The 23,887-nt window shown below is 38.1% G+C and overlaps 1 protein-coding gene across 9 annotated transcripts in view; it reads left to right on the forward strand.

The window, feature by feature from the left end:
- The window catches only part of NARS2 (asparaginyl-tRNA synthetase 2, mitochondrial), a 140,492-nt gene that overhangs the window by 102,175 nt on the left and 14,430 nt on the right, over positions 1–23,887 (forward strand). For 7 of the 9 annotated variants that reach the window (XM_070783000.1, XM_019955143.2, XM_070782998.1 and 4 more), the window contains 5 exons: positions 6,643–6,775; positions 12,395–12,493; positions 12,593–12,630; positions 18,685–18,751; positions 20,202–20,339. In XM_070783000.1, coding sequence (XP_070639101.1) covers positions 6,643–6,775; positions 12,395–12,493; positions 12,593–12,630; positions 18,685–18,751; positions 20,202–20,339 — 475 coding nt within the window. Of the gene's footprint in view, positions 1–6,642; positions 6,776–12,394; positions 12,494–12,592; positions 12,631–18,684; positions 18,752–20,201; positions 20,340–23,887 lie in introns of those variants that run through there. The other 2 variants (XR_011564967.1, XM_070783004.1) reach the window with 2 other exon arrangements.

The following is a 23,887-nucleotide window of genomic DNA, read 5'->3' on the forward strand; positions in this document are numbered from 1 at the left end:
TGCTAATTAGAGAAGTTCTTCTGATACGGTACTTTTCAAAAGTGTACTTGTTACCTATAGAACGAAAACTAACATGTGGGGAGTCTTTTCAAAAAACTGATTCTTTTATCTCCTAGTGCCTTCTATGAAAAATTATTTCAGGGCATAGCAGAATTTTTTGCTTAGTAATTGATATTCTATTTAATGTCTTCCTCTTCTTGCTCCTCTGTCCTCACCCCCATCCCAGTGCTGTTTCAAAGATTCAGACTATGGGCATCAGCGTATTTTATAGAAAATGAGTTATTTGACAAGTTTTGATTATCTGCTGTGTGTTGTGCACTGGGTTAAGAACTGGTTATATTGTAATGAATCAAAAAATGGATAAGGTCACTCATGAAATTTACAGTCTAGTGAAAAAGATGGACATTAAGCAAATAGTCACATCCATATATGTCATTTTTAAAAAAATTTGAAAGACTCTGTGAATAGTAGTACATGGTGTATCTAATGGGAGGATAGACCTAGAAACTTGGAAGAAGACTGAAGCCAGTGTGAGGGGTCAGGAAGGCATGAGTTCTATTTGAGACAAGTGAAAGATTGAGTAGAGCTGAGTGTGTGCTTCTAGAGCTTAGAGAAGTCTGGGCCAGAGATACAAATTGGTGAATTGTGTGTGCCAACAAGTAATTAATTGAAAATTAATTAAATGACTGAGGTGAGGTCATTTAGGGAAAATGTATACAGGGGGAAAAGAAGAGGTTCTCGGACTAAGTTTGAAGAGTGCTAGTACTCTTGCCTGGAAAATCCCATGGACAGAGGAGCCTGGAAGGCTGCGGTCCATGGAGTCGCTGAGAGTCGGACACGACTGAGCGACTTCACCTTCACTTTTCTCTTTCATGCATTGGAGAAGGAAATGGCAACCCACTCCAGTGTTCTTGCCTGGAGAATCCCAGAGACCGGGGAGCCTGGTGGGCTGCTGTCTACCGGGTCGCACAGAGTCAGACACAACTGAAGTGAGTTAGCAGTGTTTGTTGAACAGCTAGTGTAGAATGTAGAAGGAGGCAGAGATGGAGGTCAGAAAAACAGAAAAATACAATGTTAGATATTTCAAGGAGTAGTAAATAAAATCCAGACTCTCCTTACAGTGGCTTACAAGGACCACCCTCTGTGTTCTGATCCTGATCCCTTCCTACCTCTTTGACCTCATCTCTTACCATTCATCTTGCTGCTGGCCTACTTCTGTCTTTAAAGATGTCAGGCTGTCTCCTACCTCAGGACCTGTGTGATTTGTATTCCCTTTGCTGAATGTCCCTCCCCCAGTTCACATGCTCATCAGAGGAGGCAACTCTTCATTCCCTTTAGCAAGTCTGTTGTCAGGCTCTATCAAACTTTGACTCTCATCCTACAATTAAGATTAAATTTTCTTGGACTTCAAATTCAGTTCTAAATCAGATACTTAGGACATATTAGTAGTTCAGTGGTAGAGAACCCGCCTACCAATACAGGAGATATGTGTTTGATACTTGGGTTGGAAAGATCCCCTAGAGAAGGAAATAGCAACCCACTCCAGTATTCTTGCTTAGTAAATCCCATGGGCAGAGGAGCCTGGTAGGTTACAGTCCATGGGGTCCCAAGAGTCAGACACAACTTAATGAGTAAACAATTACAACAGGACATAATAAAATTAATTTTGCAGAAATGTTTAGCAATAATGATAAAGACATTTTTAGATTTTAGAGTGCCTCCTTGCTAGGATGTCTTGATAAGAATTAATGAAGTGGTGAGAGCTCCATCTCTTTATAAACCCTTCCACCAAGTGTATTATTGCAAGATAGAGGAAAGGGGAAGCTGAAAAGGAGGTGCCTGGTGTCCACTCTGTTAGGCATGTAAAAGCAGTGAATGACAAATATGTCACAGAATTGCTAACCCAATGGATACAAAGCAGTAGCAAAATAGTTGATTGTTTTCTGGATGATGGTAATACCACTTGAGAAAGATTGTTTTAAAAGCCTGTTTAAAGCTGTCTTTGAGTTCACTTGAGTTCAATGAACATTTCCTGAATGAAGTTGAGAAGTGATAGAAGGTTTGAAGTGGGTGGCCTTAGGGAAAGTTGCTGATCCCTTTTATGCTAAGAGATGAGTTCTTCTCAGCTAAAAACAACAGAAATTCCTCTTTTCTTTGAAAAGATTAGCTCTTAAATTTTAGGGCCAGAGGAATAAATGGCCAAGCAATCAGTGACTGTTTTATAATAATCCACTTGCCAATTTAGGGCTTCATAAAATTCCACACAAGGGAGAAAATAACCTTTGTAGAATCTATTTTTGGTAACTTTACTTTTTATTTTTAAAAAGCTGTTTTTGTAGCTATCTTAGTTGATGTGTATTCAATGTACTTTTGTTATCTTAAATATCAACTCCAAGCTCATGGACTTTCCTTATATAGCTTTCCTCTCTCCATAATTTGGCACAAGAATGATTCTTAGTGCTGAGTGTTTTTTCTGCTAGTTTCTTCTCACAGCAGTACTGGCCTTTCACCTGGTTTTGTATCTTATTTTAGAAATGGCCTTGTTCTCAGATCTTATTTTAACTATTGCTTGGGCCAAGCCTTGCTGCAAACCACTTGCATGTGTGTGGAAGGTAGAGAAAAAAAAAGGAAATCAGCATAAATTTAAAACGTAGCAATTTCACAGGGACCTAGAAACAAAATTATTGTAAAAGATACTCGAGAATGCCAAATTGCCCCTATCTCCCACTCATGTAAGAATTTGAAGACCAGAAAGGCTGAATGACCTGCTGAAAGTTACAAAATACTGATTAAAATTTATCTTCTCATTATTTGCATGAGGGCAACCTATTTTAGAGAGCTAAGATTTTAACACATAAATAAGCTATTCACAATAAACCAAACCACTCACCCTAGCTATCTTTGAGAAAGGGGATCAGGGGCAGGCACATATTACAAACTTTTTTCTCCTGTTTCCTGGGTTTGTCCATGTTTGGCTATGAGCATCATTAATTTAATATCATAATTAAGGCTATGATCATTAAGAGTCAGATCTAGATTTGAATCTGGCCTCCACCACTTATTAGGCTATGACTCGATGACTTTGGGGGAAGTTTCCTAACCTCTCTGAACTTCAGTTTCTTTGCCTGGAAAATAGAAGTAACAATATATATATTTAGTTAATGATAAAGGAGTTAACTATACGGTTCTCACAACTAATGGTTGGTCCACAAGGAGCACTTGCTAACAGTGACCACTGTCACTCCCATGCGTTTGACAGAAAACAACAAAATTCTGTAAACCAATTATCTTTCAGTTAAAAAATAAATTAATTTTAAAAAAACACTGGATGCTTACATAGGGTGATCTTTACTGAATTATTTAAACATTTATCTGCTTAAAGACTAGATGCAAAATTAGGGAAATTTTCAGCATGCATTCCAGCTCATTTTATCTTTCTGGTAATTCAGAGGAAGCACCATGACCATTGATTTTTACTTACTCTATTAGAGAAATTCTTAACTTTTGGGCACCACAATTAGAATCTGATCCTTACCAAAATAAAAATCCCCGATCTTCTTCTATATTTTATGTTGTTTAGTTGCTAAGTTGTGTCTGACTGTTTTGCGAGAGTCGTGTAGCACAAGAATCTCTTCTGTCCATGGGATTCTTCAGGCAAGAATACTAGAGTGGTTTGCCATTTCCTTCTCCAGGGGATCTTCCTGACCCAGGGATGGAACCCGCGTCTCCTGCATTGGCACGTGGATTCTTTACCACTGAGCCACCTCGGAAGCACCGCTATATTTATTGCGAGAGAAAATTGTTAACCATTGTTAAAAATCACTGACACTGCTCATCTTAGAGTTCCCTGTCCATGTGAGAAGTAGATGCCCTTGTGACTTGAATCTGTGGTACTTTCAGAAATCACTGTTTTCTCTGTATCTAGTACCTTGATATATAATGTGTCACTTCTGAACAGCAATCCCATTGGCCTTCCTTGTATTTCAGGATAGCTGTCCATCTCTTAGAAGTCTTTCTTAGAGCCTTCAAAGTAAATTTCTGCTGTACCATGGAGTTTCTTTTTATGCCCTGGAAAATCTCAGTAGAATATCCTTTGTCATTAGTGCACATCTGTATATGCAATTTCTTGTGATACAGTGTCAGAAAAAATGTCACTTTATTTATTTAGATATACTGTTGCCAGCCTTGCGAGAGATTGCATAGGCATATATTGGAAACTCATGGCCCTGTAATTTTTTAATTTATTGTTGGGACAGACCTACATTTTCTGATCCATTTTAGTTATTGTGTGACAGCCATGGTAAAATACATCTAAGTATTTTCCTGTGCATTATTTGTAATGTTACTGTTTGTGAGAATGTTGTGCTTTTCCAGTTCACAGCTGAGGAGGCCTGTCATCATCATCATTGCTCATTCATTCCACTAGAGCACCTGTTTTATCATAGACACTGGAGATGCAAAAATGAATAAAACATTATTCCTGTTCTAGGATATTTCACAGTTTCTTGAGGGGAAAGGATACAAAATGCATAATTATATTTCTAAGTGATACATTTTATATAATAAATACATAAACAAAATGTTAGTCATATAAAGGAGGAAACAATAAAGTTGGGGACATATGGTAAGAAAAAGTGACATTTAAGTCAATTCTTGAAGGATGGAGATTTGCCATTAGAGAGGGAGGAACAGGGGATGGGCACTACAGACAGAAGATAGCCAGTGAAAAGGCCTTAAGGCATGCAGGGCATGTAAGGAGAGTGTCCTCAGTGTGTTGGAGGAAAGGCTTTGGCAAGGAAGGTCCGGTCCAAGTTAGGAGTTTGAATTTTAACCGTTGAGCAGGGGGCAGCCGTTGAAGGTTTTTAAATTAGGGCTGATATATAGTCAGATTTGAATTTGAAAACTTGGGACTGGTGAAAGAAAGGCAGGAGCCAGACACAAGAGATGACACTAAGATGGCATCTGTGGAAATAAGAGTCTCGAGGGACTACCCTGGTGGTCTAGTGGCTGGGACTCCATGCTGCCAGTGCTGGGGGGGCCGGGTTCGATCCCTTGTCAGGAAACTAGATCCCACATGCTGCAACTAAAAGCCCCTGCATGCCACAACAAAGATCGGATTGAAGATCCCATGTGCTACAGCTGAGACCCGGCACAGCCAAGCAAATAAACAAGCATTTGGGGAGGGGGAAGGGATAGTCTCTAGATTTGCAAGAGTTTTCCTAGGTGTGAACAGTTGAAATTATGTGACAGGAAATGTGTGAGCAGTGAGGGAGATGGGGATCTGGTTTGGGTGATGAGGTGGGTTAACTGAGATTAATAGAACTGGGGAAAATGTGAAAGGAAAACCAGGATTGTTCACTATTTTATTTTTCTCTTGTTTTGGGGAACAGTTTTCATTTTGGACAAGGTAGGGTCAGTGTTTTCAGAAACATTCTAGTAGGGAAGTCTGGATCTGAATCTTGGGAGAGGTTACTGTAGTAATTTTGAGTTTTTACTGTTTGTTTTTCCATGAGAAACTAGGATTCACAGAGGTTAAATGATTGTGGTCTTGGGAAGGTAACTGTAGAACCAAAACATAAATTCCTAAGCTTCTTACCAACTAGGCCTTAGCTGAAATGACCTTTGAAAGAAAAAATAAATCTCATAATTTCCAGTATTATTGTTTTACTGTTTAATTTTCTAGAGTATTTTTACTTAAAGAACAAAACAAAAACCCTGATATCTATAACCCATTTGTTTTCTGTACTATTTTCTGATCTTAATGTTATCTGACTGATGACAGACAAATGAAGAGTGTTCAGGATAACAGCTAAGGAGCCCCAAATCTCTTGTTTTGCTCCAGCCAAACCTTACAATTCAAAGATTACATGGCCTCATGAAATACTCATTTGTTCATACATGCTTGATCTAGTCCCAGTTGTTAACCTTTTTCATATATGAAGGGCACTATAAATATTACAGAATGAAGGTATCATGACCACTTCTCTGCAGGACATAAAAAAAATAATTTTTTTCCATGTATGTTGTTGAGCTATAGTGGTTCTTGAAAACCACAGTTAAAATAGACAGTTCTTCAAAATCCACCCCACCCCTCAAATGTCAGGGGTCATTCAACACTGAATAAAACTCTTGAGTGGGCGTAAAGGACTTGAGTAAGCCTAACAAGGCAAGTTGCCACGCATATCTGATATTCCTTTTTCACATATTTAGAAAATGCTTGACTCACCTCATCCACATGAAATTCTGATTTTAACTGTTGCTATCTAGATTCTCTGTGTGGCTTCTTGGGCTATGGTATTTGTCTTTGACTTTGTTCTCAACTGCTGTGAAATGTACTTGTCTGCTGTTTAAGGCAGCTGCAGTGGAGTGCACCCAGAAGTGGTTATAAGTCTATATTTAGTAAGCTGTAGGGTTTGTAAAACATTTGCAAATTCCTTTGGGATAAAATGGTTTCTATAAATGTAACATTTTTAATGAAACTATTATTATCACCCATTAAAGAAATATAACAGCTAATATGTATGGATTTGTGGATGAGACAGAGGCACAAAACTTTTTTTTCCTTAAGCATTCACTGAATTTTTTAAAACTTAGAATTAATCATATAAATCCTATTTTTATACTGTTAATCTTGAATTGCAGAGCTTTTACTCAAGTGTTTACCTTTGGTCCAACATTCCGAGCAGAGAATTCTCAGAGCCGGAGGCACCTGGCAGAGTTCTATATGGTAGAAGCAGAGATTTCTTTTCTGGAGAGCCTTCAAGATCTCATGCAGGTAGGTACTCAAGTTTTAAAATAGTTTCTAAATATCAGACATCTGTGACATTAAAATGCTTCTGTATACATTTTTACCTCGGACATTTGTGCCTTACAGGTGTTCACAGAATGAAGAAGATAGAGAACTACTTAATTTAATAAACATCTACTGAATGCTGTTAGTGTAATAGTTTAAACTACAGGAATCATACCGATTTCAGTTCATGTCCAAACGCTGCCATTAACTTTGCTATGTTACCTAACCATAGTGATCTTTAGCTTCCGCCCTGTAAAATGAGAAAAATAGTAGCTATTTTATTAGTTTATTGTGAGAAGTAAATGAAAGAGTGGGCTTCAGTGGTGGCTCAGTAGTAAAGAATCTGTCTGCCAATGAAGGAGATGTGGGTTCCATCCCTTGGTCAGGAAGATCTCCTGGAGAAGGAAATGGCAACCCACTCCGGTATTCTTGCCTGGAAAATCCCATGGAGGAGAAGTCTGGTGGGCTATAGTCCATGGGGTTGCAAAGAGTCACACACAACTTAGTAGTCACCAAGTAAAACAACAACAACAAATGAGAGACTGTATATAGTGTAAAGCACTAAGTATGGGGTCTGCATAAAGCAGGCTTAGTAAATAGTAGCTTTTGGTATTTGCTAAGCAAATAAACAAAGCATCTTTATAGTTAGAGAAACATGCCTATAGCTATAATATGAGAAAGCATCCACAGGAGCTGCCAGAACTCTGGAACAGGAATGAAGCTGGAGAGATGGTCAAGAGTCAGATCATGATAGAGTTTGTATTTAAATGCCATGCTGAGGGATTTGAACTTAATACAAAAGATAAGGAGAGAGAGTTCCTAGTGAGGAAAGGCCATGGTCAGAGTTACAGTTTAGAAATATCTGTCTAGCAGCATGATGAAGAATGATTTAGGAGGAGATAAAAACAGGGATGGGAGACTTTTCAGGAGGCTGTGGCCATAATCAATAGAGAGAACATAGCTCTGGAGTTGGATGGGCCAGGATTTGATTCTTAGCTCCGTCACTTACTGACTGTGTGACCTTACACATGGGACTTAATTTCTCTGAGCCTCAATTTCTTCATCCAGAAAATGGGAATAATAATACCTACTTCATGGGGTAGTTCATAGGATTCAGATCAGATCAGATCAGATCAGTCGCTCAGTTGTGTCCGACTCTTTGCAACCCCATGAATCGCAGCATAGGATTAGGCAGATAATATTATAAGGCACTTAGGATAGTTCCTGATACTTAGTAAGTACCCAGAATTTGTTAACTGTTACTATGAATTCTCTCTCCATTACCATTTTGGTTAATATCTTAGTTTGATTTTCTAATTACAATATGTTTATTTTAGAAATTTGTATCAATTCTTCTATTCATTTCTCCTCTTCAGTTCAGTTCAGTTCAGTCGCTCAGTCGTGTCCGACTCTTTGTGACCCCATGAATTGCAGCACACCAGTCCTCCCTGTCCATCACCAACTCCCAGAGTTCACTCAGACTCACGTCCATCGAGTCAGTGATGCCATCCAGCCATCTCATCCTCTGTTGTCCCTTTCTCCTTCTGCCCCCAATCCTTCCCAGCATCAGAGTCTTTTCCAATGAGTCAACTCTTCGCATGAGGTGGCCAAAATACTGGAGTTTCAGCTTTAGCATCATTCCTTCCAAAGAACACCCAGGGCTGATCTCCTTCAGAATGGACTGGTTGGATTTCCTTGCAGAGTCCCTTGGATCCTCAAGAGTCTTCTCCAATACCACAGTTCAAAAGCATCAATTCTTCGGCGCTCAGCTTTCTTCACAGTCCAACTCTCACATCCATACATGACCACTGGAAAAACCATAGCCTTGACTAGACGAACCTTTGTTGGCAAAGTAATGTCTCTGCTTTTGAATATGCTATCTGGGTTGGTCATAACTTTTCTTCCAAGGAGTAAGCGTCTTTTAATTTCATGGCTGCAGTCACCATCTGCAGTGATTTTGGAGCCCCAAAGAATAAAGTCTGACACTGTTTCTACTGTTTCTCCATCTATTTCCCATGAAGTGATGGGACCAGGTGCCATGATCTTTGTTTTCTGAATGTTGAGCTTTAACCCAACTTTTTCACTCTCCACTTTCACTTTCATCAAGAGGCTTTTGAGTTCCTCTTCACTTTCTGCCATAAGGGTGGTGTCATCTGCATATCTGAGGTTATTGATATTTCTCCCGGCAATCTGATTCCAGCTTGTGCTTCTTCCAGCCCAGCATTTCTCATGATGTACTCTGCATATAAGTTAAATAAGCAGGGTGACAATATACAGCCTTGACGTACTCCTTTACCAATTTGGAACCAGTCCATTGTTCCATGTCCAGCTCTAACTGTTGCTTCCTGACCTGCATTTCTACTCTTACTCACCCAGTAAATGACCCAATGCCACTTAAAACAGAAATACTACCTTTTCCTCTTAACAGAGTGGAGTCACAATTTTATTATCCTAAGTTGGATTTCCTAGTAAATAAACTCTAAAGCAGAGATTTGTGTGTAGATAGTACTGGGGAATGCTCTCTAGAGAAATATCTGGAAAGGAAAGGAAGACAGCACTACTGAACAGAAGGAAAAGTTGAAGTGTGATGTGTTTACACTTTGAGGCCTTTGCCTCAAACACTTTGTGTTTACACAAAGAGGCCTTTGCCAATTCTGTGAGGACCTTGGAAGCTAGAATTGCCCTTCATGGTTGTCCCATGGGAAAGCAAGTGCCTCCCGATGTTAGCCAGTCATTGGACACAAGATAACCTGGGACAAGTTGTAACTTTGGGTGGGTAAGATAGCACTCTTGGTCTGGGCAGTTGCTGAAGAAGGACCCAACTATGAAACATCAGCAGTTAATATTCCCAGCAGATGAAGATCTTGGTCCTGAGCGGGTGTTCTGGCCACACCCCACATATACATATTACATATACTCCTTTACTGTCTCTCCTTGATTTCTCTAGAGCAGTGTTCCCCAGAGACACCAGGGAGTGGGTGGAGGAATAGGGAAGACTGGTTGCTACTGGCATCTTGTGGGTAAAGGCTAAGGATGCTGTTGAACGTCGACAGTGCACAGCCTCTTCCCCCCTAACAAACAATTGTCTGGCCAAAAATGTTAATAGTAACACTGTTGAGTAACACCTTTCCAGATTTAGGGATTCAGAATATGAGCCTCATGGAGTCAGTAAAATTCCTTAATCACCTTTTAGTTTTAGCTCACCACCCAGTTCTTTATTATTCTTTGGCTCAAGCGATGACAGTATTGTAGAGAATGGAAGCACACCTTTTACCTCCTGCTTCTTCACTGCCCCAACATAAAACCAGAGGGAAAGTTCATAAAGACAATAGACATGGTTATGTTAGAATTAATTAAACATTATAATCTTTGCTCTATAATTATGTATTCTGTAACTGATTCTTAATTATTTGCTACTTTACTGACTGATACTCCGGGCATATACACTGTTGAATAGTTTGATTAATTGAAATATAAACCTTTTCCAAAAGATAAAAGAAAAAAAAATATGTTCTTCCCAAAGTAATCTTCTGCTTCTTTTAATTTTCTCCCTTTGATAAATTGAATTCTGTGGAAATTATTATCTTGATGAAGAGCAGTCTCTTAAATCAGTATTGTAACAAGGGATATTTTCCTCTTATGAAGTATAAACACTTAAATAGTACTATTGATATTTCAGTGCTATTGAATAATATAGTTTTTAAAACCTCTGAGGATTATGTTAACTCTTCAGTTAAGTTCTTGTTTTCTTTAATATATTCATAAAACATAGTCTGAAAGTCAATGTTAGAAGAGCCAGTGTTTTCTTCTTCAAAGGGAAATATACTGCTCATCAAAGATACTGTTTTACCAGCCTAGTGGCAAAGTCTTTATCTTGCAAATAGGTGTATTTTGTCTCTCAATAGTGTAAGCATACTCTCCAATTTATATGTTTTTTCCTCCCAAAATACATTGGCTTTTTTCAGTGATTGAGAGATATAACCCTTCATAAATCATTTAGTTACTTAGTAAGTTCTTTATCTCTCTGCTGGATTGAAGATGATATAGCCTCAAAGTAAAACATCTTTAGCCTCCTTTTGCTCTTCTTTCATCAAGTTATTCCTTACTTTTCTATAAAATACATGTATAATATAAAATAATATAAAGAGAAGTATAAAATATTTTATGTGTATTGTTTAGTTGCTCAGTCATGTTTGACTCTTTGCAACCCCATGGACTGTAGCCAGCCAGACTCCTCTGTTCATGGGGATTCTCCAGGAAAGATTACTGGAATAGGTTGCTATGCCCTCCTCCAGGGGATCTTCCCAACCTAGGGACCAAACCCAGGTCTCCCACATTGCAGGTGAATTCTTTACCAACTGAGCCACCAGGGAAGCCCCAAATATTTTATATACGTACATAAATCTAACTAGTTGTTATTTGATAATTAAATTCTTTCCTGTAGCTGATTGATTAAATTACTCAGACACTTATATAGCCCCACTGTATTTGCAACATTGATAGAGTGTCTGGTGATTCACAGAGGAAAGGGAGACAACTGTCTGGTGAGGCAACCTGGACTTAATATGTATTTCTTTATGGGGACACATTTGGAAACCACAGTATGATCTCATTGACTTCAAAAGAAGAATTTTAGTTTGGATTAAAAATATTTTAGAAATATTTTCCATTCCAGTCACTTTTTTCTTCTAAGAACAAATTTTTCCCCTGAGAGACTTACAGACACCCCTGGTAGAATGAAATCTTATATACTGATTTGTGTCATATTGATCTGTATTATTTTTACTTTATACCTTAGCAAAGCAAAAATGTATGTATTTGGATGAAGCTAGATCTCATTGCTTCTATAATCTTAAAGTTTACTTTCATTTATCAGTGACTCAATGAAGCACTTTTCAGAATGTTCCACTCTTCACAACAACTGATGCTGGTTGTGTGCTCCTCTGAACTGGGCACTGAGCTAAGTCTTCTGCATGTATTATCTCATTTAATTCTCACAGCAGTCCTGTAAAACAGGTACTGTTATTGCTCTGATTCTGCAAGCAAGTAGACTGAAATTGAGGCATCAATTTGTTTTAGTTGTTCATTTGACAGCTCACTTCATTACTACTTTTGAAACTGTTAACAAAAACTTCAGACATTTTCTTTCTTTCTTTCTTTTTTCCCCTCCTACTCTGAGAAGAAGTTGTGATGTTTCTTTTAATCAGTCTAGAAACTGAATTAGCTTGCTGCAGTATATTCAGAAAGTAAGAGGCCTAATGGCTTTCAGTTCAGTTCAGTTCAGTTGCTCAGTCGTGTCCGACTCTTTGCGACCCCATGAATCGCAGCACTCCAGGCCTCCCTGTCCATCACCAACTCCCGGAGTTCACTCAGACTCACGTCCATCGAGTCAGTGATGCCATCCAGCCATCATATCCTCTCTCGTCCCCTTCTCCTCCTGCCCCCAATCCCTCCCAGCATCAGAGTCCTTTCCAATGAGTCAACTCTTCGCATGAGTTGGCTTTGGAGTTGCTAAAACCTGGAGAATAGTCCCTGCAGAGCCCTAAACTGGTTTTTTCATGAAACTTAACATGTCAGACAATTCTGTATCATTTCTCTTAGGTTATGGAGAGCCTCTTCAAGACTACAGCAATGACAGTTCTCTCAAATTGTCCTAAAGATGTTGAACTCTGTCACAAATTCTTAGCTCCTGGCCAAAAGGTAATTAGTTTTGTGGATAAAGCCCTCTGACTATGTTAATTACATGCAATGACTCTAATTGCATTTACTAAATTTTCTTTTTTCTGTTTTTTTACGAAGGACAGATTAGAACATATGCTAAAAAACAACTTTCTAATGTAAGTAGATATTATACTTTCTCTGAACTTTATTCATAATTTATCATCATATTTATCATAATTTATTATGTATTAAATTTTTTGTTTGTTTATCTGCTTATCATACTCCCTAGACTCAAGGGACACTTGTATTTTAATGATAGTTATAGTTCTTGTGTCTGGTTCATAGTTGACAATCAATGTTGAATTAATAAATAAATGAATAAATCTTAGCAAGATAAATGAACATGGTAATTATTAGCCGTATTACTGCAATTCAGACTAATGCTTTAGTAATCAAAATCTAGCTTGATTAAAAACTATGCTTTTAAGATACATGTAATGTTTGCCTCTCCGTTTTTCTCTATTTCAATCTTCTTTCTTTTTCTTTGCTTTTGCTGCCTAAAATCTGAAAATATATTCTGAACTGTTTTTAAGCCAATTTTTTAAAACCTAAAAATCCATATTGTAAATACTGCACATACATTATTGCTTCATTTTCACTGTAATCCCATTATATAGCATTTGATATTGGACTGGTTGTTTAGTCAACCAGTCATATTAATCAGATAGGCTGTTCTTTTCACAGTTTATTATTAAACACATACTTGATATGGGAAAAACAGCAAATAACTTCTTATATCTAATACAAACAATTTACATAAAACTTAGTATTCAGCATTACCGTATGTAAATTAGATGACCAGTGTGAGTTTGGTGCATGAAGCCAGGCACCCAAAGCTGGTGCTCTGGACAACCTAGAGGGATAGGATAGGGAAGGGGATTCAGGATTGGGGGGGACACACGGATACTTATGGCCGATTCGTGTTGATGTTTGGCAAAAACCATCGTGATATTATAAAGTAATTATCCTCCAATTAAAACAAATTTTTAAAAACTTTGTATTCAGGGTATTTACAGTGTATCAAGGAAGCAAGGTTGATACTCTGAAGAATAAAAGATTGTCTCTCAAAGTAGTTAGTATCATTTTTCTCTTGCCATCTTAAACTTAGCAGGTTTCTGTTCTAAGAAAATAAAGAATCCAACCTATCCTTGAGGAGGGAAATAAGAAAAACTTGGCACACTGGACCAAGCTGAGAATCAGGTAGCAACCTAGACCTGCAGACTACAGGTTAAAAGTGATGAATTGTTGACCCTGAACCAATAACAAGGCAGCAAATGTGGGAATAGCAAATGAGGGAAGAGTCAAGAGCCCTGTGGTAGAGAAGCAAAGGACAGTGAAGTAAAAGTGAAGGCTTTGGAGACTTTTTCTTTACTTAAATGTATATTGAATATTTACTATATGCCAGGCATTGTTCTAGCATCTAAAAACTGCTTTTAAAGCAATGAACAAAGTAGATAAAACTCCATGCCTTCACTGAGCTTACATTCCTGGTGGAGATAATAATAGCCAAGAAACAAGATAAAAATGTGAAACATATAATCTGTGAAAATGAGTAATACTTAGGGGGGAGAAACCAAAAAAGAGATAGAAGATATGACATAGGAAGAATGAGGAGATAGAAATAGTAGATAGCATGGTGGGGAGGATCCCACTGAGATGATTTTTGAGTAAAGGTCTCGAGAAAGTAAAGTAAGAGCACCAGCTATATGGGTAAGTGGGAGAAGAACATCTTAAGGAATTGGTTCACGTATTTGTAGAGACTAGGCAAATTCAAAATCTGAAGGCTGGAGACTCAGCGAAGAGCAAGTCAAAAGCAGCCTGCTGGCAGATTCCTTCCTTCTTGGAGGAGGCCATTCTTTGCTCTAGTAAGGCCTTCAAACTAGATGTTATTAGAGAGGGTATCTTCTTTAGTCAGGATCCACTGATTTAAATGTTAACTTCATCCCAAAAACACCTTCTCAGAAATATCCTGAATATTTGACCAAATATCTGGATACTGCAGCCCAGCCAACTTGACACATAAAGCCATCAACAGACCAGGATGGTGACAGTGGAGGGGGAGAGAAATGGTCCTAGTCAGGATAGGTTTTAAAGATAGAGCAAACAGGAGTTGCTGAGAGTGAGAGAGAAAGAGAGTGACTTGAAAGCCTTTGACTTACATAGCTATGGAAATGGAGACAGAGGAAGGAGTAGCAGCCAGGTTGCAGAGAGAGATGGGGTGGTAACAGGCTCATTCCCGTGAGGTGTCACATTATGATTGAGATCCATTCAGATGTCCGTTTGTAGATGTCAGGTAGGCAGTTTGAGTGTCCAGATCTGGAGTGTACAGGAGAGTTCTGGACATAAGTGTATTGATAAAATTTTTAATTAAGTAGATAAGGAAAGAAATAAATTGGGCATCTCGAGGAATCTGTGCTGGAAACAGAGAATCAGGCAGATCTTAAGAGAAGTTATCCAGCTCCTATCTAATGAGTAAGATCTTAGATGGAGGGAAAATATCCACCATTTATTGAATATTTACTATGTATCAGACAGTGATAAACTGTACATATACTGAAGTTCATTATCTTCACAACAACTCTGAGTAGTTAAGCTTCAGTTTTCTCATCACAAAAGTGATAACTTGAGTAATTTTGTTGAAATGACCAAATGCTGCTTAAGCAGTATGTCAAAAACTCAATAACTTGAAAACCCTCCTACAAGACATCTAAAGACGTTAGTTAAAATATTATGAACTCCTCTGAAATGCACTGTTGGCTTCATTAGCATATAAGAGAGGTCCCAGCAGCTAGAAACAAAGAGGGGGAACAACCAGAGGGAATATTCTCAGAGTTCATGATTCTCAGAGTTCATAGCACTTTGGAAATAGTTTCTGGAAAGGAGAAGAAATATTATTCCCTGTACATACCAAGGAGCCTGGAGGGCTGTAGTCCATGGGGTCACACAGAGTCAGACACAACTAAGCACGAACGCGTGCGTAACCAAGAAAAAGTAGAGAGAATTGCTGAAGGCCATCAAGGATATCCAGTGTCAGAACTCTAACTTGAACTTGAAAGTTCTGCCTCAACTTAAGGTATAGGCAGAGTATCATAGAACATTTAGAATAAGGAGAGCTATTTAAACACGAAGAGTCTTTTTTTTCTTGATATTGTACCTGTAATATATCAATGGTACAAGATTCTAGTGCTTCCCTTTTTGACTGCTCTTTTATTTCTCAGTATAATGAATAGATCATATCAAGTAATTGATGGAACAGAACAGTAGAATATCTAAGTAGAAAAAAGCTTAAGACAGTATAGCCCTGTGTCCTTATTTTATAAGTGTAAATACTTAATTTTTTAATATTTGTATTTTTAGATTTTTTTAAATAAAGATGACATTTTATAAAACCTTCATTGAGATGAAGTGATTTACATAGCTAGTAAGTGGTAGAGTCAGAGGGAGAACCCAGGGCCCCTTATGTTTCATTTCGATAGAACATATGAAACTGCAAGTGGTTTAGGCGTTATCTCAGGAGTTAAAAGCTTAGACTCTGGAGTCAGCACATCAAGCTTTACTTCTTACTTACATGAGTGATTTTTGGCAAATTACTGAACCTCTCTACACTTCAATTTCCCTCCTATAAAATGCTCATTTAAAAAGCATTACTACTATCAACACCAGCACCATTCTAACTTAGAAATTATGTGTTATTTAATACTAGATTTTCTTTTGAATAGAATTTCCATCTTAAAAAACCTATCACTCAAAACATAGCTTCGGGAAGTCTATTTGTACTTTATGACACAGCTCTTTCCAGTTAGTTATTATAAATTTGAACTTTGTTTTTGCTTCAGAGAATAAGTTTGGGTTGGGTAAGATATTTTTTTAGCTCAAAGGTCTTCAGAAAGCTTGTAGATTTTTGTTTTTAATCATGCAAAATACTGTTGGAGAGGAAATAGAGAACACCTTCATATACTACTAGTGGGCATAAATTGGTGTAACCCTATAAAGGGGGAATGGATGATATCTTTGGCAGTGTCTTTCAAAACTATAAAAACTCCAAGATGCAAGTACTCTAGAAGCCAACAATTCTGTTTTTCCCATGTTCAAAATTTGTGTGAGCATGTGAAGTGAAGTGAAAGTCGCTCAGTCGTGTCCAACTCTTTTGTGATCCCATGGACTATATAGTCCTTGGAATTCTCCGGGCCAGAATACTGGAGTGGGCAGCCTCTCCCTTCTCCAGGGGATCTTTGCAACCCAGGGATTGAACCCAGGTCTCCCACATTGCAGATTGATTCTTTACCAGCTGAAAATACTGGAGTGGGTAGCCTATCCCTTCTCTAGGGCATCTGCCCAACCCAGGAATCAAACCAGGGTCTCCTGCATTGCAAATGGATTCTTTACCAACTGAGCTGTCTGGGAAGCATAAATTAGATATATGTGGTCATGATTTGCCGTAACAAAAGATTGGAACCAGCTGAAATACCCATTGGTAGGTGACTGGTTTGACTGATTAGGATATATCCACATAGTGGAATGTTATGTAATAGTTCAAAAGGTCAAGTTCTTCATATGGTGAAAGTAAAAGTGAGTCGCTCAGTCGTGTCCGACTCTTCGCAACCCCATGGACTGTAGCCTACCAGGCTTCTCTGTCCATGAGATTTTCCAGGCAGTAGTACTGGAGTGGATTGCCATTTCCTTCTCCAGGGGATCTTCGCAACCCAGGGATTGCACATGGGTCTCCCGCATTGTAGACAGACACTTTACTGTCTGAGCCACCAGGGAAGTTCTTCATATACTAATGTGTAAATATCTGCAAGATATATTGAGCAAGAAACGATTTAAAAGAGTGTGTATGATGCACATGCTATAGCATTACGCTGCAGCTGCCATCTATAAAAAGGGGAGATTGAGTATTAGTATTTGCTTAGAGATGCATTAAGCCCTCTGGAAGAGTACACAGGAAACCAGTAACAATGATTGTTTATGAGGAGAGGAACTAAGTGGCTATGTGAAAGGGGTGGAATGAAGATGTATACTGTTTTATTCATCTTGATTTTTTTAACTATATGCATATATCACCTATTCAAATTGTTAAATTTTTAGTTTGGCTTGCTTTAGGCATGGTGCTTTCTTACTGAGGTAACCAGTGGTATTTTTCCTGAACAATCTTCCAATACTAGAATATATTATGAATCCCTTACCATGGTCTGAAATAGTTCATAGGATTTGACCTCTCATTACCTTTCCCATCTAATTCCTGGCATTCTTCCCCTTATTCAATATGCTGTAGTCACATTGGCTTTTTTGTTTTGTTTTGTTCCTTGAATAAGCCAAACTGTTCCTCACTGCAGGTTTTTGTACTCACTGTTCGCTTTGCCTGGAATACTTTCCTTAGGTATTTATATGGCTCATTTCCTTACTTCATTCAGGATTCTGTTCAAATGTCACCAAGTCAGCAAGGCCTTTCTTGACCATCTTATCTAAAATAGTACACCAAACACCCCCTTTTTACCTTGCTTTGTTTATCTTCATAGCACCAGTAGCTCCCTGGAATTATATTATTTTTGTTTATTATCTTTCTATACATACATACACACCCTCTTTTTGTCTTGCTTTGTTTATTTCATAGCACCAGTAGCTCCCTGACATTTTATTATTCTGGTTTATTTATCTTTCTACACACACACACACACACACACACACACACTCTCTCCATAAAAGCAGGGTCTTTGTGTTTATTTACTGGATCTCCAGTGCCGGGAATGATGCCTAGAACATGGTAAATGCTCAGTATATGTTGGGTGAATGAGTGATAGCTCTCAGGAAAGAGTTTTCCTCTTTCAGTCTCAGTATTTAACACCTTTTCATGCATTAGCATAACATGAATTCAGAGAAAATCTTTACTTTCTTGAGTGACTAGCTTCTTTGTGTACACTACAAGTGTGATTATTGAATGGCCATTTCTCTTCACACTGCTCAGACTCTCATAAGATTAAATCAGCCATAATTCCTGATTATCAATAATCATTTTTTATAATCATTGCTGATAACCCAGCAATCATTTGATACTCATGTGTGATCTGAAAAAACAGTGTGAAAATAAGCCTTTTACAGTTTTCAGATGCACTAATTAACAACAGCCCGTTGTATAGACCTTTTTCTGATTTTACCCTTTTTCTCTCCAGCATTTCTTACACTGAGGCAGTGGAGATCTTAAAGCAGGCATCCCAGAACTTCACCTTCACTCCAGAGGTAGGATATATATATGAAAATTTCTTTCTCATATTTATCTGATTTCATTAAGAATCCTTTAAAATAACCTTATTTCTCTTATTAGCAATATGCAGTATTTCATTGGGTTTTTTTGATGTTTGCCCAACCTTGTTGACATATATAGACTGAAAAATTGTTTTGAAGTAGAATCATATCATTTGGATTAGCAGTGACAAAAGGAGTTATAAAGAAGTTTCCCAAGTTTAAAGATGAAATTCCTTAGAAATATCATAGAATATAGAATAGAATATCAGTGTAGCAATCAACTAGTTCAGTGTTTCTCAAAGTATTTTCTGAATGATGTTTCAGCTGACAGACAAAAGAGGTTATGTGATCAAATAAGTTTAGGCAACACATTAAACAGGTTTCTTTTTCCTTTGAACTTTATGGAGGCTTCTAATTTGTGACCCACTTTGAAGAACACTTGAGTTTTATGTTTTTGCTTTTTCCCAGAACTCCTTTATTTTATTGGCAAGGATATCGGTCTGGAAAGACAGCATGATCTAGTGACCATGCACATAATGTTAGAGGCAGGTTTCCTCATTTCTCTGCCAGTGCTTCTTTCCTGTAATTAAGATACTGCCAGACAAAGGGGACTATAAGATAATGTTAAGAATATAATACCTTTGTCTTCAAACTACTGCTTATACCAGTTCTATTCCCAGTTAGATGTTCTCTTAAGTTAGATGTTAGATGTTAGGTTAGATTTTCTCTTAAGTTATGAGTGTCCTGTGCTTATTATATTTATAATCAATTGATTTCTTTGTATAATTTTTTAATTTAATATTTGTCTTCTACCCTAGAAGCTTCATGAAGTTAGGGGTTTTGTTTTCCTTACCACTGTTTCCAGTACCTAGATGGTACTTGGGATTTAATAGGCACATTAGTGTTTGCTGAATAAATAGATGAACAGTGTTATTAAATATTCATCAAAGAGCACCTGATATATTAGTTGACTCTTCTATAAAAAAAAAAAAAATTCACTGGGAGAAGCCAGCTAGCCAAAGATAGACTCAGTATTAGGAATATTATCTCTCATCATTTAATTTCCTGAGACTTAGGAACAGTAACTGTAGAAGCAGCTCTGGCCAATATTAATAAAAATTATGATTCTGAATCAGCTTTTCTGCACTGTGGAAAGCATACTGTGTCTTCCTATTTGTCTGCTAAATGCTGCTCCCTCATTGGGGCACAGAAAAGCACAGTGTTTATCTACTAGTTCCAGCTTTCATCTTTCCAGGCTTTTGAATGTTCTGTTCACACATCTCTCTCTAGTTTCTCTATCTGTGTAACTTCAGCAGACGGTTCCACACATCCCTGATCCTCAGGGAAAAGAAGCCTTTGGCACTGATACAGGCTATTTTTAGGTCCCGCATTATATATTTCAGCTCTGTCTTCTCCTTTGGTAATTTCTTTTTTCTCATTACAGTGGGGTGCTGATCTACACACTGAACATGAAAAATACCTGGTGAAGCACTGTGGCGACATACCAGTCTTTGTCATTAATTATCCGTTAGTACTCAAGCCGTTCTACATGAGGGATAATGAAGATGGCCCTCAGCACACAGTAAGTAAACACACTAAATAAATCGGGGTTAGTCATCCCAGAGTCTGAGGTTTTCCCCTTGATTTAATTTAATTTATCCTTTGGCATATTTTCTTAAATTATATCATTCACTCTGTATCTCTTAAAATGATAATGTTCCTCACAGGCACCTCTAAAAATGTGTTTCCAAAGAAGATCCCAGTGTTCTGTAAGCACACTCCCTCATTTCTGTTATAGGGTGTCCTTCTCAGTTAAACAGATGCAAATGTAGGTGCATTTTGTTTTGTATTTTTAAATTACTGAGAGCCCTAGAGCAGTGTATAGCAATATGCCCAGTCTCTATCAAATTAAATACTGATTAGGAGACCACATGCGGTAGGGGGAGATGATGGTAGTGGCATTATCAGACAAAAGAAGAGCTGGCTTGGCATAGCAGGCAGCTTAGAGTACTTTGACTATCAAATAGAAGTGGTGAGGGGAGGGCTGTGCAGGGGTCGAAGAGGGCTGGGTGCATTCTCCTCTTGGTTGTTCCTCTTCTGACTGGCTCTCTTCTCTGCCTATCTTGTCTCTGTCTGTCTGTCTTCTTTAGCTCTTCTTGTCCTCTGTTCTTTTTCCCTCAACTACAGTTGGCTTTTATATTTCTGGTACTTTCCTTTTTGTCTCTTCTCTCCTTCACAAAATTGGCAGTAACATAAAATAAGAATATTTTTTAGTCTTTAAATATGTATTGAATAGTTATTTAATATCATTAATTGTAAAAATCTATGAGACAAATATGTTTATCTCAGAAAAGGTCCCAAATGTAAACTTTGCTGTCTTGTACTTTTCACTTGTTTTTAGATAAATACCAGTAGGAAAATGTAGATCAGGACCCCCTAATAAATAAAATTACCTCATCTTAGGTATACAAGGTTATCTGTTTGAATGTCTTTCCTGTCTTTGCTCATATTACAGCATTCCTAAAACAGTAGGAGCCACCAATTAGTATGAAGCAAATACTATCATGTCATCTCTTAAGTCATAAATCACAAAACAACCTTGCCAAGAAACTCGTTGTTTTTCCAGTTTTACATATAGAAAAGTGAGGTGCAAAAAGACCAATTGCATTTCTTAAGGCTCCATGGATAGAAAGTGATAGAGTTCTTATTCAAACCTGATTCCTCTGGCTCTGAAGTCTGTGTTCTCTACTTTATTACACTACCTCAGAAGTCACAAATATAAAATTACACGTTAGCCACTGATTTTATACATCCCTACCTTTCACCAGCATTATCCAAATGCAGTAAGCAACATAGTTGATTTATGACACTTATTTTCCCTTCTCCCTACCAAGCCTCTGGTATAATCAGTTATGAGAAATGAATAGGCCCACAGGTTGGCAGCAGAAAAAGGGAGAGTGACTAGGGAGTGGATTATCCAGTTGCAGGTTGTCTGTTTGGTGTTGAGTTTACATCAAAAAACAGGAATATGTCTGTATCTCTTGCTTTTTTTTTTTTTTTTCACTCCACCCTATCCCACTTCCACCTCTCTCCCCCAGCACACACACACACTGTATATTCCTCTCATAATTTCCCTCAGTAGAGCACTTTTCAGTCATTCAATTTTGCACTTAAAAATACTCTGCTTAAGGTTTTCCTGCTCTGTGACGACTTCCCTAGCTAACCCAGTCACCCTGAGCCTGCCTTTTCTGGATTTCTATGGCATTTAAAGGATCAGTAAAACTAATTAGTGGCATTATGTCTGTTTTTTGTAGTCTCTATATAAATTTTCCTTTCTCAAATTAAAGTCTTCTTCAGGAAGGTGACTATTTCATAACCACCATGGTATATACCACTCATTCCTCCGCCCTCTAATGTGATTTATATTCAAACCACTGTCATTCCCTCTAATTGTACCACTGAAACTCTGGGAGCAGTAATAATTGTCATGTTATTAAGCTCAACAGACTCTTTAAAAAGTCTTTTACTTCACCTCTCAGCATTATTCAGCACTATTTAGGACTTACTTCTTCCCCCTTTGACTTCTGTGACAGCATTCTCCTAGTTTTCTCCCTTTCTTAGTGAATTATTCTTTCTCAGTCTCCTTTTCAGGTTCATCCTCTTCCACTAGATGCTGGAATTCCTCATGCCTCCATCCTTTTCTCCCCAGATCTTTTCTCTCCCCAGATGATTATTTCATCTTTACCCACAACTCACTGTGTATTTTCACATGACTCAGAAATTTATGTCTTGAATCCAGGCTTCTCCTGTGAGTTCACCACCATTTACACATGGTAAAACCATCTCAAACTTAACATACCCCCAACTGAACCTGTGATTTCACTTCTTCTCCCTTTCTCCCACAAAATTTGATTTTCTTTGAAAATTCAGGGTTCATCTAATTGTGCAAGCCAGAGTCCTGAGTCATCTTTGAAATGTTCTCTTCTCTCACTTCACATATTGAAACTGTTACTAAGTTCTGTCATTTCTATACTCCTAAATAAATCTCTAATCCATCTACTTCTCTTTATTTCCACTTTTATGTTTCTGGATTAACATATCATCATATCTTGCCAGGACTACTTCAGTAGTCTTAACTACTGAAGTTAAGTAGTCTTAACTTCTAACCAGTCTTTTGCCTGCATCTGTTCTTTCCTCCTCTGAGTTCATTCTCCCCATTTCAGCTTGAACTTTTAGAAAATGTAAATCTGGTAACATTCTCTCTCTTCTAAAAACCGTTCAGTGGCCTCCCACTGCTCTTACACCAAAAGTCAAGATTCTTTATTTGGCCTACAAGCCTCAGTGTAGTCTGGCTGCTCCTATCTCATGTCTTCTGGTAGGTAGGCAGGATTTTCCCTCATCACAGGATCTTTGTACATAGTCTTCCCTAAATTAAGAACAACCTCCTTCACCTAAGTAATTTTGCTTATTCTTAGATCTCTTCTTCTCAGTAATCGTTTCCACAGAGAAACCTTCCTTAATCCTCTCTTCTGAGTCAGAGATTCACTAAACGGCAGTGTACCACTTTTTTCAAACCTGGGGTTACTAACTTAATCCATCCTATTTCTTAACACGGTTGTATTGTTACATTTATCTGTTTATTTAGTGACACTTTTCTCTATGCCAAAGGACTTGAGGGCCTTTTTTTTTCCACTTATGAGTGTGTCCTCTTGCCTAGCATAATGCCTGGGACATAGCAGGCACCTGATGTCTATTTGGTGATGGACTTCCCAGGTGGCTCAGTGGTAAAGATTCCGCCTGCCAGTGCAGGACACACAAGAGACACTGGTTTGATCCCTGGGTTGGGAAGATTCCCAGGAGTAGGAAATGGCAACCTGCTCCAGTATTCTTGCCTGGAAAATCCCATGGACAGAGGAGCCTGGCAGGCTACAGTCCATGGGATCGTAAGGAGTCGGACAGGACTCAGCGCGTGCATGCACGCACGTGCGCGCGCACACACACACACACACACACACACATGGTTGGAAGATGGATGAATTGAGCCCAGCACAGTCTGGGACAAATAGTGAGTGAGTTGATTTGCTAAGGAAGTTCCTAGGAAGCTAAAGAGCAACTTTTACTCTAAATTTT

The sequence above is a fragment of the Bos indicus genome, chromosome 29, assembly GCF_029378745.1.
Source record: "Bos indicus isolate NIAB-ARS_2022 breed Sahiwal x Tharparkar chromosome 29, NIAB-ARS_B.indTharparkar_mat_pri_1.0, whole genome shotgun sequence".
In the NCBI taxonomy this organism is placed as follows: Eukaryota; Metazoa; Chordata; class Mammalia; order Artiodactyla; family Bovidae; genus Bos; species Bos indicus.